General features: G+C 32.5%; 2 protein-coding genes across 2 annotated transcripts in view; one reads left to right on the top strand and one right to left on the bottom strand.

Moving 5' to 3' along the window:
• Positions 1–2,079: 2,079 nt before the first annotated feature.
• zuc (Mitochondrial cardiolipin hydrolase zuc) lies at positions 2,080–5,392 on the bottom strand. The gene is made up of 2 exons (XM_076474274.1): positions 4,824–5,392; positions 2,080–3,341 (listed from the first exon to the last, which is right to left on the bottom strand). Exons 1-2 carry the CDS (start codon positions 5,311–5,313, stop codon positions 3,070–3,072), a joined length of 762 nt encoding a protein of 253 aa, XP_076330389.1. The 5' UTR covers positions 5,314–5,392; the 3' UTR covers positions 2,080–3,069.
• A 245-nt stretch (positions 5,393–5,637) lies between these two features.
• LOC143236041 (AP-5 complex subunit zeta-1-like) overlaps positions 5,638–18,125 on the top strand; it is a 63,499-nt gene continuing 51,011 nt past the window's right edge. The window contains 4 exon segments of the mRNA XM_076474273.1: positions 5,638–5,837; positions 12,482–12,674; positions 16,685–16,731; positions 17,242–17,339. Of these exon segments, the coding sequence (XP_076330388.1) occupies positions 5,686–5,837; positions 12,482–12,674; positions 16,685–16,731; positions 17,242–17,339 (490 nt within the window). The 5' untranslated portion in view covers positions 5,638–5,685.

Genomic DNA, 18,125 nt, shown 5'->3' with positions numbered 1-18,125 from the left:
AATCCAGACAATTAGAAAAATAACTACGGTATGTATAAACTGTATGTATATATTATATTTACAATAAAAGATGGCACTATTAACAGGTACAAACGTTACAATTTATAAAACTCTAGGGCCTGGCATGGCCAAGCGCGTAAGGCGTGCGACTCGTAATCTGAGGGTCGCGGGTTCGCGCCCGCGTCGCGCTAAACATGCTCGCCCTCCCAGCCGTGGGGGCGTATAATGTGACGGTCAATCCCACTATTCGTTGGTAAAAGAGTAGCCCAAGAGTTGGTGGTGGGTGGTGAAGACTAGCTGCCTTCCCTCTAGTCTTACACTGCAAAATTAGGGATGGCTAGCACAGATAGCCCTCGAGTAGCTTTGTGCGAAATTCCAAAAAAAGATAAAACTCTATGCTTCTCCTGTGCAATAATTCCCAGAAAAAATTTTTTTTAAAGAAAACATTCATTAATTTTTATAACGAGATATGAATAGTAAAATATGTAATTAATAGAAGAAACATGGGTGTCATTTCTTCTGATATTTATAACACTGCTTTGTTTCCTGATCACTGAATTCCCAATTATTTTTAGTATTCTAGAACAACAGTAGTTGCAACAGGTGTGGACCAAGAGGTTCTCTCATTCTGTCTTTTGTAGTACCGTTTTTCTTCGTTTATAAGACGGGTCCCAACTTCACCCGAGAGATTGTCGATATTCTGTTTAGACTCGTTTATAAGACGAAGGAAGGAAAGCAGGTAACGAGAGAAAAGTGAAAAAAATGGAACTTAATAGAAACCTAATTTTGGGTTTCGTATACGATATTTCGATTTCAGATTAGAAGGAGAAAAATAGAAGAGATAGAAAAGTGAAAATAAATGAATAAATCCAAACTCGGTGTTCAAGCGTTTAATGGAATTTCATCAACTATTTTATTTACTGTATGATAAATATTCATATTTAAAACACATAACAAAGAACAATCTAACGCACAAAACTTATCACAACATATTTCAGTATCAAAGTACGTTTATGCTAACTTTTAAACCACATTTCTTCAAAGTATTAAAAGAGTTTACGCAATCTGCAATTTAATAAAACACAGCAAATCAGTATGCAAGTTATGAAATTCAAAAGTCTTCAAATTATTCGTTGTCGCTATCTCCAAACAGTTCATAAAACTGCTCCTCGGACAATCCATCATCGTAGAGGTCACATTCCTCCGTGTTCTCCACAATCACAGATCTAATAATAACAAGATAGCTCACTTCCCTATTTTCACTGTCTGAAATATCTGCACAGTTCTGAGTGAACTAAATTTATTTTCTATGTCTGTAGACCTCGCCTATAAGACGGGCCCCCCCATTTTGAGCCCGAAATCTCGAGGAAAAATCCCCGTCTTATAAGCGAGTAAACACGGTAGATGATGTTTAACGTGGACACAATACATTTAAATGAGTTTAAAAAACTTGATAAGTGCATGAATGATAAAGTTTTCTAAAAAGTCAATTTAGAGCATGGAAAAGCCAAGATGGATCAACAGGTCCTATGTTGTCCCAAAATCTGATGTTATCTGTTAACTTTTAAGCTGATATATGAAAGTGAAGGTTTAATTTTTGTACTTAATAATTCATTTTCCAGATATTTTATTCTGTCAGTTTTTTTTCTGTACTTGTTGACATCTTTTATGTTGTCATTACAGCCTTCCTGTACTTTGACATCCTTCTGCACTTCTTCAAACTTGTTGTAATCCCCATGTATGTCCCCTATGGTTTTATGGATCTTGTCTTCAATCAGATTTATTTTTTATTTTATTTCTACTTGTATATTACACATATTTTTAATGCCTTTTTTCTTCTGATAATTTTTTAATTTTCTGTAAATTTCTTCTTAGACCTCTTTTAATTTTTGGTCTTGCTCTTCTTGGCTCTCTTTAAATAATTTCACCTCTAGTAAAGATCCAGTATGGCTTCTTAATCTAGATGTGATATTAACGTGTTAGAACTGAACCATATTATATTATATATCGTCAAAATAATCGTACTTCTGACAAAAGTGTTGTAACATATGGATGAAAATAAGGATGAGTTATTCCATGTAAAGATAACAAATTAGTTTATTTCTTCATTAACATTTCTCTAAGTTTGTGCTTTTGTTTTACATTTTAGACCCACGTAACTACAAATGATGCTCTAACAGAATTACCTGGACTAACATAAAAAACAAGAGAGCTCACTTGTATAATTTTACAGCTATAGTGCACTAAGGAACTGAATATATGAAATAAGTAACACTGATCCAAACACTTAACAAAAACTAAATATTTCAACTGACTCACAATTATAGTATTTAAAACGTAACCATGTTTTTAGACTCTTTCCAAAGTCTCTCAATCACTAAATTACTGACTGTTCTAAGTACTCTAGAACTAGTTTAATGCCATGTACTCTCACACTAACCCATAAAACATTCAAAATATATTTACAACAGAAGTCTAAATAACTCAGAGATAACACAAGTAAACAGGATGTATACACAATGATTTTACTTGACTATAACAGAACTCAAACATTACTAAAAACTGTTCTTCTGAAAACTCAGAACTTATATATATATGTTAAATACTGGAATGAGTGCAGCTATAGTGCACTAAGGAACTGAATATATGAAATAAGTAACACTGATCCAAACACTTAACAAAAACTAAATATTTCAACTGACTCACAATTATAGTATTTATAACGTAACCATGTTTTTAGACTCTTTCCAAAGTTTCTCAATCACTAAATTACTGACTGTTCTAAGTACTCTAGAACTAGTTTAATGCCATGTACTCTCACACTAACCCATAAAACATTCAAAATATATTTACAACAGAAGTCTAAATAACTCAGAGATAACACAAGTAAACAAGATGTATACACAATGATTTTACTTGACTATAACAGAACTGAAACATTACTAAAAACTGTTCTTCTGAAAACTCAGAACTTATATATATGTTAAATACTGGAATGCCAGTCAGATTATTTCTGGTGATTGTCTTCTGCTGATGACACAAAATCAGATAGAAATAACAAGTAACATATTACTCTACTGAGTGATGACTCTTTGAATTATTCATTGTGAATCTGTTTCTCTCAAGTTGCACAGGATCATATAGCTGCCAAAGACGGTGAAACTCCTGTGTGTAAGGCTCTACAAGTTCCTTCTGGTTTGTGATTAAGATATTTTCATAATTTCCCGTCACCGCTTGTTTGGTCCAATTAAACGAGCCATTGATAAGAGTTTCATTGTCAATAATGATAAACTTGTGGTGCATCAAAAAAGTAGTAGTAGAATTTGAACGTACAGGAATGCCTGAAAATATTCATATAAGAATCATCTCCACAGTTTCTGTTACACTAATACAGTATATTTACACTAATACTTATTACAAGTTATAGTTTTTAAAATGGGAATAACATTCATTTTTATCACTGCTACAATCTTTCTAAGAGTGGAAAAGCATTTTTTGATCAGTCAGGCAACTCAGAATAGTGTGCAAAGGTAGCCAATGCTGAGGGGGTCTGAGGACAAATCACATCCCATCAGAATATTTAAAAAATAAGTTTTCCATAATTGAAGTTTGTGCTAATTTTACTATAATTTACTAATAGTATTACTCATTTACAAGCAGTTGTTTATGATTCACAACAATAGGTGCTTGCCAACACTTACATTCACCATAGCTATAAGCAAGCACAAGCATGTGTAGCTGTATGTAATTGGTTATGCACTGTTATACTGAGTCATACATAGTACTATCTGTTTACCTAGAAACAATTTTTGAAATGCAAGTCAAAGTATAAAAGGCCCAATGGTTCTGGTGCACAGGCATTCTTAAATACACAGGACCTAACAGTAAAACTTGTGTTCCTGAAAAATGATTGATATATCATACCTGTTTGTTTGTTTTGAATTTCTCACAAAGCTACTCGAGGGCTATATGTGCTAGCCATCTCTAATTTAGCAGTGCACGACTAGAGGGAAGGCAGCTAGTCATCACCACCCTTCACCAACTCTTGGGCTACTCTTTTACCAACAAATAGTGTGATTGACCGTAACATTATAACGCCCCCACGGCTAGCATGTTTGACGCGACGGGGATGCGAACCCGCGACCCTCAGATTACAAGTCACACGCCTTAACACGCTTGGCTATGCTGAGCCCCATACCTGTTATACAAATATTTTTCTGTAATCCATTAGCTGTAACTCATAATAATAAAACTTCTAATCAGCAAGCAAATTCAAAACAAAAACATTTACTATTTGTAAAAAATATTTTGCACAATAAGTTATTTATACCTTGCTAGTCTTTAAAAATAAAATTGCCTTAAAATTAATTTAATTACACACATGATTCTAACAAACAAACATGCTTATAACATATATAAATTTGGTTGAACTAAATTAGAGAGTAATGAAGAAAGAAAACAAACCTCAACCAGTGTAAGATGCAACAGTCCACAGACTATACTGAAAGATGGAATACTAATATACGAATCACCTCCGATATATATATTTTAAAGTAATATCAGATTTTCTCACCTTGCTTCAACCTTTAACAAAGTACCAGTCAGAAACAGTATATAAATAAATTTTAAAAATTATTTCACTTCTTAACCACGCTGTCGGCAAACAAAGTTTTAACAATTCGTGCTTTAACAACTTAAGTTTTAAAGTTGGTCCTTAGTACAAACGGAAATATTAATTTCAAATGTTAATGATAGAATTAAGTCAAGTAGAATCGATCTTAACTTCGTTAGCTTAACACTAAAGTTATGCTTAAAATACATACCTGCTTCACGAAACCTTCCTATTTGAGAAGATGGCACGTCTCCCATCTGACCATCAGTTATAACACGAACAACAACGCCTTTTTTGTGGGCATCAACAATCTTTTCTCCAAGAACGCTGTACATCATCATATACACACAAATATCCATTTTTTTTTTAGCCGTACAGAGCATTTTGATCAAGTAATACAACGATGTTTTTGAATGCAAAAACTGACAATTTGAATAAGTACATCTTCCATTTAGTATTAGCCTCTTGCATGTAATATCAGGATCAGGGAAAATAAGAACTTTGTTTATAGGTTTATAACTGGATCCAACCTCTTGGTCGTTAATGTCCACATTTCGTATAATACTAGTATTACGATGAATAGACGCTAAGCTGACTGTGTTCTTATAACAGTGCTTAAACTTCAGCCACAACATATAAACCAGTTCTGAAAACAATGTTGCACCAACAACATACGTAAAAATCCTAACTTTGTCTATCATTATGATGATGAGCAATATCTAAAGTTTCGGCATAAACTAATAAATATAGAGAAAATGAAAACGTGTCCAATGTACACTGATTTTGTACGTAGACCAAATTTCGCTTACAGACTTTACCCAAAACCCGAAACCAACGTAGGGTTGTAAAGCTTTAGGAAAATATGTGTAATAACATAGAAACAGAATAACATTATCTTACATTTCTCTTGCTGTTTATTACTTCTGTTTTGTTTTATGAATTTACATAATCAATATGGATGGGAAATTTTGGCTATAATGGAAAGTTTTAAGAAAGTTTTGGAAAGTTTTCATATCGTATTTTGCATAGTATATAGCGTGAAAAGTGCAGCGAGTGTAAATAAGGTTTTCGTTATGGCAGCGTTAGATGGTTCAAATAGGTCGTCAATTAGTTCTTCATCGTCTGAATTTATCTGGAAAGAAATTAACATTCCGAAACAGTTGAATAAACAAGTTTTGAGAACGCTTTTAAAGACGATCAATGATAAAGATGTTAGATCCTCTGAGTAAGTGTGATTGAAGATGTGTCTGTAGTTGTAAATACTTTAGTCATTTGAAATTAAATTTAATTTTACTGTAGAACTGTAATATAATGTATTACTTAAAATTCTTTACCAACTCTCTGTTCGACTTTGGAAAGGGATTCAGCGACTTCTTGATACTTAAAGGACGGGTTTAAATTTTTACTCTCCAAAAATTTTGTCTCCAAAAGTTGAGTAAAAACTCCCCTTTTCAGTAAATAACAAGTAAAATATAGGCCTAGTAATGAAGGTTCAGTTTTACTAGACTGTTATTTTACTAGTAATAAAGGTTTAGTTTTACTAGACTGTTATTGTACTAGTAATAAAGGTTCAGTTTTACTAGACTGTTATTGTACTAGTAATAAAGGTTCAGTTTTAATGAACTGTTAGTTTACTAGTAATATAGGTTTAGTTTTACTAGACTGTTAGTGTACAAGTAATAAAGGTTCAGTTTTACTAGTAATAAAGGTTCAGTTTTATTACTGTTATTGTGCTAGTAATATAGGTTCAGTTTTAATGGATTGTTAGTTTACTAGTAATATAGGTTCAGTTTTACCTGACTTTGCTTTTTCTCACCCACCTGTCCTGTTGTTTGTGTAACTTTTTTTTTTCACAATTTCATTCTCATTTACTTAGTTGATATTCTGTGTGGCACCTTATCAACTTATTTTTCAAAAACCTTACTACACCAATCCACACATCATTCTTATAAGTAACATTGATAAAAAGGAAAAAATATTAGTAAATCAAGACCTCTACTGATTCAATATTGAATGTGTTTTATATTTTGCCATATTTGTTGAAGGCTTCTTAAATCAGAATATAATTATTAATATTATACAAGTAAGATTAACTGGTCTGAAATTTGTGGGGAACTCTTATCCTCTCCTTAAAAAACATGAATAAATTAATATCTCTGCAACCCATAGGCATCTATATAGTGACATATGAAAAATTAAAACCATGTTACCTGAAATTGGCAATTTAATAGTTTTTATTCTTTCAATATTTTTACTTTACAAGAAAGAATTAATAGTTAATTAGTTTATGTTAATTCCAAAATTTTGTAAATTGTACAGAGTCTGGAATAATGCTAATATCTTTGAAAAAATATTAAAGAAAAACTTGAAAGCTTTGCCATCTCAAAGACTTCAATAGAAGTTACTGTTCTTTAGGGCCCATTTAACACTTCAACAGTTTACTTACTTTTAACATGTTAAAAAAATACTTGCTGATAATTTTGACATTATCAGGCAGCTGTTTTCCAGAATTTCATTTGTACTTTTTAATTTTGTTTCAACCAGATCCAAAGCCTTCCCATAGTTTTATAAATCTTCTGTCATATCTCATAATTTTAATTCTATCTTAGGGTATTTATTCTTTGTTTTCCATTTGATGCCCATCATGAGCCAGTTATGTTTGCGATTTTCTTTTTTCTCATAAACTTGCTTTCTTTAATTAAAAGCAATTTATTATTTTAACTTCCCTTTATCTTTCCCACATTACCTTTTAGCTGCAATTCACTGAGGATAAATCCTGTCTTGTGGTTTCAGAACTTTCATTCTGAAAATTAATAATAAAATCATTTATATTTCCTCATCAAAACATCAGAATCTTAAATCTAATTATGTAGTGATTACTCTTTTCTGGTTATTCCTTACTTGGAACTACATCCTAATTGAGGTTAACAGTAAAACTAAAAGTAATCATATCTGGTTGATTCTAAGATAAAAAAACAAACTATCCAAAATCATTTGAAGAAACTTCTATCCCCTACTACTTGAATTCTCACAATCCCAATTAGCAGTTCCTAATTAGCTTAATTACTTCATTTCTAACAACTGCAATTTCTCATTGGCATCATCTGTCTAACCAAATGGCTTATATCGGTTGCTGACTTAAAACTTTTTGCCTTTCACAATTCAGTTATAGTTTGTGTAGTTTCAACTGACTACCAGTTATAACTTCAGTTCCAACAAACTATATTTCATCTCTCCTACTAAGAGCCACACCACCTCATTTTCTAAAAACATACTACTAGTAAATAACTTATAACCTGGAATTTAGAAGTATTTCCTGTTATCTTTCCTTTCCAAAACTTAAGTTTCAGTTGCCCCATCATATCATGGATTTATAATTTCCATTTGAACTTAGCCCTGAATTTATCTATTTTTTCATCATCTGTATTTTCAGATGTTAAAAGGTATTTCACTAGCATGCAGTTGTGGGTTAACCATTTATCTCAGTTAGTAGCATATTGTAAGATATAAAAGTGTTTACTATAGCTATTATTTATCTTTTGAATGAATATTTCATGATTGTTTAGGTTTTACATAATGAGAGTTAAAAGCAATTATTTTAAAAGCGATAGTTATGATAAGTCTGGCTGTGTAACTTGGTAAAAATTGTACATTGTGTGTATAATTCATTGATGTTGAGACAACTGGATGTCATGTGTAATCCATTGATGTTGAGGGTATAGAGATTCAAGAAGGCCTAAATGACAGAAGTATAAAATGTAGCAAGCAGATGAGAAATAATTTGGATTAAGTGGACTTTTGACAAGAAGAAAACTGTAGTGTTTAAGATACATTTGTGACTTCCATAGTGTAAGGTATTTTTTCTATAGTGTTTAACTTGTTCAGAATATATGCAGTTTTGAAAACAAGTGCAGTTTGTATTATTTATATTTTTGAATTTATTGTCAACTAGTTAGAGATACTTGTTGTAGAGTAACCTTTGCCGAAGACACCCATACGTGAACTTTAGTGTATATAATCATGTTTACCGACTCACATTCATCTCTTAGGATCAAAGCTGAGCCAAGGAAATAATTAAAAAAGAAATAAATTAAATCACCACTATAACATTTCTAACAATAGAATAATCGATCTAGGTTGATTCTTAATCTTGCTACATTAATAATTAAATGTGATTGTTGCCTTTCAAAACTGTTATTTATCATATTCTAGTCAAAATCCTTTTTTGTGATATCTTTTCTGTATCTGTCTCATCAACTTTTTCCCCATATTCCTTCACTATTATCAAGTTTAGTTGAAACTATTGTTCATTTTTTTATTTTTAGAAATTTGTCAAACATTACGCTACCTGTTCTGTTTAACAGGAAAGCATGCCTAGCATTAACACAATATTAAAGGCAGCAATGGAGTATCATTGATACTGAGGTTGCAATGAGATTATAACAGGATCTTTGTTCTCTCATTATTCTGACTCCAAGTTGTACTCGAGATTGGAACACCATAGTGCCTTACAAGGGTGTATATATACACATGGGTACATGTTCTTCACCTGACCACTCAGCATCTCACTAAGATTGCTTTTGTTTCTATCCACTTATATTTTCTAACTATGGTGTTTATTTTTAATAAGATGTTAACATTCTCTGTAGCTTTCCTTTGTTGGTTTTCCATCCCTTTACAGATAACTTTAGTTTCCTTCCAATTATGCAGGTGTTTTCTGCATTTACTACTATTGCATTAGGTGTACTGTGTCTTCTGACATCTGGTCATTTACTCTGTTTGTCAGGCCTCTGTCAGTTTCACCTATATAAATGTCACTGCATCCTCCACAGAGAATGCAGTATATAGTACACTGGTGTCTTTTTCTGTTTCCAGTCCTTTACCATCTCTCCTATTTTTATTCCTGTTTTTTTGTTATCACTTCTGTGGCTGTGTCTTAGTTGTTTGCTTTCAGGACTTTCATAGTGTTCTCCAACACCCAGGATGAACTTCATGTTTCTTTCACCCTACCTCTTGTCATTGTTCCTGTTCATGATCTTCTTGCTTTCTCCTTGAACTGTATAAGCATGTTAGTAGGATATTGCAGCTTTCATTATGTGCTTATTTCCTTAAACTAAGAATTCTGGGTTATATATCCATAATGTTTTCGAGTAGAAACCTAATGCCACACTTGTTTTCACTTTTGTGATGACAAGAAACCCACTTGAAGTAAAAATGTATCTCAAAATGGCTGGTATGGGTATTAATACTTTTATCAAAGTAAAGCATAGAACAGCATTTCAACCTTAGGTTATCTTCAGGTTAACAAAGAGAGAGTTTGCAACTGACTGTTTGAAATATAATGATTTATGTTCATCCACACACTATTTTATTCATTTGATAGATTATGATTATGTTCATTAACACACTATTTTACTGGTATGATAGATTATGATTTATGTTTATCAATACACATTTTACTGGTTTGAATGATTATGACTTATGTTTATCAACACACTGTGCTACTGGTTTGATAATTATAATTTATGGTCATCAATACATTATTTTACTGGTTTGATAGATTATGATTTATGTTAATCAACATTTTTACTAGTATGATAAATTATAATTTATGTTTATCAATACACTATTCATTTGATAGATTATACCATATAATACAATTTTTACTTTTTCTTGTTCCTAGGCAGAAAGTGTTATTACTCAATTGCTTATGCCTGAAGTAAATGGAAAAGATCTGTTTTTCTCTTCAAACTTTACTTTTATGATCTGGGTAATAAAATTTTCAAATTTATGCATTTTCCAGACCAATCCAAGTATATTCAGTGCTGAGCAGCTGATAGAGGATTTTCTGAACTTGCAAGAATTTTCAAGAACTTTCTAGAATGTTGTATAAGTTGCAACAATTTTCTGGAATGTTGTAGAACTTGGGAGAATTTTCAAGAACCTTTCAGAATTTTCTATAACTTTCCATAGTAATATATATATATACAGGGGCTCATCACTCACCACTTAGTTTAGTTCTAGCTTCCTAAGTGAACACCTAGACCTATCTGATTTTATCAGAGATGGCACCAAGAAGCTGCAAGCATTCTCCAGATGCATTCTGTTATGTATATGGCCAATTTATCAAGACAGAGCAAAACAGTACTCTGTGACAGCATCTTCTGAAATGTATGAAGCATACAAGGCATATTTTGGCATGCCTGTCAGGGATCAAGACAAAATCTGGGCATCTCAATTTACCTGTGAGCACTGCAAAAAAAAAAACTCTAGAATGTAAGACGGATAATTTTTGCTTGCTTGAAAAGTAAGATTTTATATCATACACATTTTAGACCTTTTAAAATTTAAATATCTTTTAATTTATTTATGTTTTAAATTTCCAATAATATAGAAAAAATATCACATATAAAATATTTTGCATGAATCTCTTACACATTAACTGTGTTGCTCCATAACAGGAATAAGTATGTCTCTTCTCCTGGCTCATTTGGTGCACCTCAAAGAAAAATACAACAGTGTCAAGACCTTGCTAGAAGCTTTGAAGTAGTATGAATATGGCTGGAAGGATTCAAAATGGTGCTATTCCTGATGGGTCTTCAAGGAGGCTTTACCAAGTTTCCCTGTTTGTTTTTGCCTTTAGGACAGCATGGATACCACAGCACACTACAACAGGAAGCACTGGTCACAACGGACTGAGTTCTCTGTGGGGAGGCACAATTTCACGTGTGAGCCACGAGTGGACCTCTTGAAGGTGTTGTTCCCACCATTGCACATAAAATTGGGTCTTATGAAACAATTTGTCACAGCTCTTGATAAGGAGTCTGCAGCTTTCCAATACCTTTGAGACTTCTTCCCTAAGCTGTCTGAGGCAAAGGTCAAAGCTGGTGTCTTCGTTGAACCACAAATAAAGAAGATCTTGGAACACATAGAATTTCCCAAGTAGCTTAGTAGGAAGGGAACAAAAGTTTGGGGCAGCTTTGTCGCAGTGGTTTGGGGCTTCTTGGGCATTCACAAGGCCGAAAAGTATGTGGAACTGGTTGGGGCTCTGGTGAAGAACTACAGCAAAATGGGCTGCAGGATGTCCCTGGAAGTCTGTATTCTTGTCGCTCATCTTGATAAGTTCTCGGAGAACATGGGAGCATACTCAGAGGAATAAGGCAAGCGCTTCCACCGAGATATACTGGACTTTGAACGCCACTACTAAGGAGCATATAATGAAAACATGATGGGATACTATATTTTGGGGCTGATACAGGGAAAGTGATTTACATTATAGTCACAAATCTTGAAAAACTATTCACTTCTAAACATTTTTGTTCATTTTTGTATAACATTAGTATAAATACATGTAAATCTGGATTCATATGTTGTTTTATTTAGACCTTATGTAAATGAAAATGTGCAAATTTGCCCATTTTTACATAGAAAATAGGTTAATTTCTAACTTTCAATATCTAGGTCACAAAAGCAAAGTTTGAAGGGAATAATGGCCATTTTCTATATTTTTACAACATAAGAAATTAAGAAATAACACATACTATCCAGGAATTTGTGTTACATAGTGTTACGACTTACATTCATCAACATACTATTTTACTGGTATGATAGATTATGATTTATGTTCATCAACACACTCTTTTACTGGTTTGATAGATTATGATTTATGTTCATCAACACACTCTTTTACTGGTTTGATAGATTATTATTTATGTTCATCAACATGCTATTTTACTGGTATGATAGATTATTTATGTTCATTTACACATTATTTTACTGGTTTGACAGATTTTGATTTATGTTCACTGACAAACTATTTTACTGGTATGATATATTATGATTTATGTTCTCTAATCATTCTCTCTGAAGATTTCTTGAAGATTTAGAGCCTGTTGTCAGCTCCTTGATGGTGCTTCTGTGGTCTGAAATGACACGACCTTTGGAACGCCATCTTGCCATCACTATTTTGCAGAAGCTAGCCCCACATCCAACTATATCTGAAATTGTGTCGACAGCTACTGTGGATCAGCTAATTGAAGTTCTTCCAGTTTTAATAGCACAGGTAAATTGTCATAACGAGGTAAAGATTGGTTCATCTGTAAGCTTTTCATCAATAGTAGGTAGTTTTATACACTGCTTGAAGGTAGAGATAGCTGTGGAAAAATTAGTAGATCAATGTAGCAAGAGAGGGTAAAGCTAGGATAAAGATTGTTTTAGGTTGGCTGAGAATGAGATTACTTGATTTACAAGGTAGTTAAAGGAAGGGCTAATGAAACAGTTTCAGAATGAGATTACTTGGTTTATAAAGCAGTTAAAGGTAAGGCTAAAGAAACAGTTTTAGAATAAGAATACTTAGTTTATAAGGTAGGTAAAGATAAAGCTAAAGAAATAGTTTCAACAGTCATTTGTTCACCAATCTCTAATAGATTTTGATCTTTGTCTACTTCTAGTGAAGAACAAGTGGTTTACTCGCACATTTGTAACTCTTTATGCACGGAATGTTGAGTTGTGTTTTACTTACTACAGCGGATCTGTGTTTATATTATATTTTAAAAATATGTAGCATTTATACTACTAATTTATTATTCTGAATTATTAAAAATATAAGATCTTCAAAATAAATATCAAATCTAATTTACTAATGACAAATGTTGAATCAAATGATAATTTAGGAGATTGTCTTTGTTTTCATACTTATTAGGTTGTTTGTAGTAGGGAGCATAGAAAACACTAGGACTAGAGATTCATCACCAGTTGCTCCATTAAAGAAATATAGGACCTAGTTATCTTGGAGCTTTTTTACTATAGTACCACAAAGTACCTGCAAGATACATATGTAATGGAATCAAATATTCTTGGCCACCAGGACACTTAATTTCACTTGTAGGAACTATCAAAATAGATCATTACACTGAGGATTAAATAATTTTATTAATTCATCACACTTTCTGTTGCTGATATTTTGTTATGGTTCTTTCCATTACGTGTGTTGCTTATAAAATACATTAATAAAGTTACTTAGTCTCACTTTTAAAACATTCTGGGTGTATAGTACTTGAAGGCAGGGAGGTAAAGTATGTGTGGACTGGTTGGACCAATTGGGTAGTATTCAGAATATATACAGAGTAACAAGTAGGCTAGTTGGATCCATAGAGTAGTATTCAGGATATGTACAGAGTAACAAGTAGGCTAGTTGGATCCATAGAGTAGTATTCAGGATATGTACAGAGTAACAAGTAGGCTGGTTGGATCCATGGAGTAGTATTCAGGATATGTACAGAGAAACAAGTGTACTGTCTGGACCCATTGGGTAGTATTCAGGATGTGTACAGAGCAACAAGTGGACTGGTTGGACCTATCTGGGGGATAGTATTTAAGTTAAAAATGGGGTCCACTTAAGTAGCTTGAATATTAGGTTGTTTGGAAAATATCTAAAAATACTCATTAGAGTTGAAACTAAACATATTTAACTTTGGAAATAAACAAATTAGTAAGATAGGTATTTCACTAAAGGGTTAAGAAATAGTGTGTAGTTAGTTAGTGATTTTTAAGATAACTCTATGATTTAAATATAAACTTAGTAATTATTATTTAAATTTAGATATTTAAGTCATTATATATTTGAATTGATTCAAGTGCAGATACTTTACCCTTGACAGATTAAAATGTTGGTTATGTTGAAAAGTTTCTGTTTCTGTTTATTGTGTTTATTTTGATGGTGATTCAAGAAGTGGTTTAATCTCAGAAACAAAACTGAGTTGAGAATTCCTGTCAAAATGGCCTACTGTAATATAATAGCAACTGTGTTTAATGTGAAGAACAATGGTAACAAGAAATATTTTGAATATCCTGGTGAAAGGATATTTAACAGTGGTAGACATTTTGAACAAGAGGGAATCCTTAATAGCCATGGCCATAATTAGACCTCACATTGATCAAGGGATGGAACTACAAGCTAAAAACTGGTTCTCCAGATTTCTGGAAGATTTGTTGTTCTTGCCCTAATGTTTTTCTGATTCTACCATTTTGTGGTAGGAGTACAAGAACAACTTGGAAGGACTGGACAGTTCTTTGTTATTTCTACATTATTGTAGAATTATTGTTGTCTTTCAGTAATGAACATTTTCCAGATCTGAATTTTGATCACCAGGAAAGTTTCCTGAGTTCTTGAATGTGTTCAATAGGGATTCTAAAACTCTTTTTCTAATGAGTTTAATGGTTATTCCAGTTGTACTCCTTGTTACTGCTGCCAAGTGGTTTACGTATGTATAAAATTAATGCTGTTCTTCTGATGCAAGTGAAATTAGTGTTGTACATTTTGTTTGAATACCTTGGTGAGTAAGCATAACTTTAATGTACAGTGCAGATAAGTTGTGATCATGAGTAAACTGTGGAAAAGAATTACATCTGTATTATTACCTCACTTTCAGAGCTGTACGAGGGCTGTTCAAAAAATATGCGGACTGTTTGAATTGCGAGGCTCCAGTTGGTTCCAGGGGAATCCACTTAGTGTCGCTAGGTTCGCACAGATCAGCTGATTACGATGCCATTTCCTGATTGCAGATATTTTCATTTGTGTATTAGCTACGCAGTTTTAAGTGAGGTGCAATTTTTTCGTTTGGCGGATTTCAGAATGAATGAATGACCTGAAGGAGCAACGACTTGCTGTGAAATTTTGTGTTACACTTGGAAAATCTGCGACTGAAACTTTTGCTATGCTTAACACGGCTTATGGTGATGTTGCTATGAAGCGTACGGCATGTTTCAAGTGGCATGAACGTTTTAAGGATGGTCGACAGTCCATTGAAGATGATGAGCATCCTGGACGTCCTTCCACGTCAACTGACGACCCACACATTGACAAAATCAACACTCTGGTGCGGGCAAATCGACGTCCGACTGTTAGGGAGCTTGCTGAAGTGTGTGGGATATCAGTTGGATCTTGTTACGAGATTTTGACCAAAAAATTGAAGATGCACCTCGTTGCTGCGAAATTCAGCCCTCCGAACTCGTGAGTTTTTGGCCAAACACTCGATCACTGTTCTTTCCCCCCCACACTCACCTGACCTTGCTCCTTGCGATTTTTTCTTGTTCCCCAAACTCAAAATACCCTTGAAAGGAAGAAGATTTGAGACGATTCCCGAGATTAAGGCAAATGCGACGAAGGAGCTGGAGGACATTACAAAAGAAGCGTACCAGGACTGTTTCAACAAGTGGAAACACCGTTGGGATAAGTGTGTGCGTTGGGGAGGAGAGTACTTTGAAGGGGTCCCAGACCTGTAACTTCTAAATAAAGTACATTTTGTTTTATGACGTCAGTCCGCGTATTTTTTGAACAGACCTCGTATTATTATCTAATGGTCAAAATTATGTTATTATCTCATGCTAAGTATTGTATTGTTACCACTTGTTAAGACCACATTATTTCCACCATTCTCGTTGAAACATTGGTGAGTCCATAACTTTTAGATATCTGAAATACCACTGAACTCTTGATGTAATGTGCAGTATTACAGTAATACCTCTACCATCCATGGGCATAACAGTATTATCTCTTTGATAATTACAATGACAGTTTGAATAAGAGGAACTTAACAGCTTTCTTGACCACTTGTCATGTGAAATCTATACATAAACACACAATAATAATATAATAAGAAACACAATATATTGATATATTTACATTTACCATGTGTTTGTTGCACTTCTGTGAAAAACTTCTTTTTTAGTATACATAATGTTTTCATAATTGCTTTGTATAATCAAAGTCTAATTTTTCTGTTATTTAAATAGTTTAAATATCAGTATTATTAGACAAGTAAAGTCATTTTGGTTGAGATGTAATTAGAATTATCATATAAGGAAATTTTAAAAACCTGTAACCATATATAAACTAATATTTTCATATTTTGCTGTTTATTTATAAAATATTTTAATTTTTCTTGAGGTTAGAAGAAACAGACATAATGTTATCTTTCAAATTAATTTTATTATTAAGAACTTTTAAAACAGGAAATTTCTGACATTTATTACTTAAAAATGATGAGGTTTTTTAAAATGTTCGTAATGCAGACAGAAGACTTGGAAGACTATAAAAGATGGTTGGATAAACTCATTGGGTAAGAGAATTTAACATCTATGTAACTGTTCAGCTTGAATATAATCTCTACATACTTATAACTGTTCAACTTAAAAATAACCTTTACATTAATATACCTATCCATTTCCAATAGAATTTTTACATTAATATAACTGTCAAAAGTAAATATAATCTTTACATCTATATAACTGTCCATATGAAATATAATCTTTAGATCTATATAATTGTCCAAATTAAACAGATTTCTTGACATTAATATAACTATCCATCTTAAATATAACCTTTTCCATCTATATAACTAAACAAGTTAGGTATACCCTCCTACATTTATTATCCAACTTAAATATAACCTTTTATACACATATAACCAACCAATAAAATTTGGACTCAAATTAATTTATTAAAATCTTATCATTAGCTCAACATTTACATTAGCTGTTAATTAATTTCTAACAGTTATAATTAAATACCAAATTTTATGTAGTGCTTGATGGGTGAATTCCTTTTTCCTTAATATTTTTATTTTCAGACACATGAACACACAGGAAGTAAGTCTTCAAGACCAGAGAAGAATCCAGACTTTCCTAACCTGTGCTGTCTCTATGCATCCAAAGTTATTTCATATTGGTAGGTTACTGTTCAGTCAGTGGCAATATGTAGGTTTTATTTATTAAATTGTGTACTAATACTTAAGTTGATGTGATTCTAGAAGTTTCTGTAAATATTGAGAAGTGTTTTAAACTCACTAGAAACCACCAACTGTGCATATATTAAATTTACAGTTTTGAACTTATTCCAATTTTATGTGAAATTTAATTAACTAAGAATTTTTGTGTAATTATTAACAATTGTTACGTTTGTCCAGAATAACGGAAAAGAATGTAGAATTTAAATAAGTATGTCATTATTAAGATTACATCTCAATAGTGTATGTACTGATTTAGAGATTACAGTGCAACCATGTGATTAAATCTCATTTTGTGAAATTTTATACTGGAGATGTTATTTTTAAAGAATTTAAGTTGTAATTCTCAGATTATAGGAATAGCCCATTTTCAGGGTGTGATTAACAAATGTAGCTTATAGGAGTAGACTATCTTCAGGGTATCTATGAATAACTTTTACAACTTGTAGGAGTAGGCCATCTTTAGGGTACGATTAACATTTACATTATTTGTAAAGACAGAACAGTTTTGAGATACTTGTTTGAGAAAGTTTTAATAAAATAAAGAAAAACTGCAGAAATGATACTGATAAATAAATAGAGATGCTACTTACAGTAGATATGATATATCCTGGTAGAGATAATTCAAGGGTAGACAGTGCACCCTGGTGGAAATACTGTAAGGAAAGATGTTATTTACTGTAGATCAGAGGGAGACATGAGGTACTTTGGTAGAGATACTATAATGA

Source organism: Tachypleus tridentatus, chromosome 13, assembly GCF_004210375.1.
Source record: "Tachypleus tridentatus isolate NWPU-2018 chromosome 13, ASM421037v1, whole genome shotgun sequence".
Lineage (NCBI taxonomy): Eukaryota > Metazoa > Arthropoda > Merostomata > Xiphosura > Limulidae > Tachypleus > Tachypleus tridentatus.
Note: the sequence above shows the minus strand (reverse complement) of the source record. Positions and strands in the feature narration are given on the sequence as shown.

Excerpts from the sequence above, each read along its gene's own strand:
- zuc (XM_076474274.1), bottom strand. The coding sequence starts at position 5,313 with ATGATAGACAAAGTTAGGATTTTTACGTATGTTGTTGGTGCAACATTG. Across the intron at positions 3,342-4,823 it reads AGGAAGGTTTCGTGAAGCAG|GCATTCCTGTACGTTCAAAT; the intron begins GTATGTATTTTA and ends GAATATTTTCAG.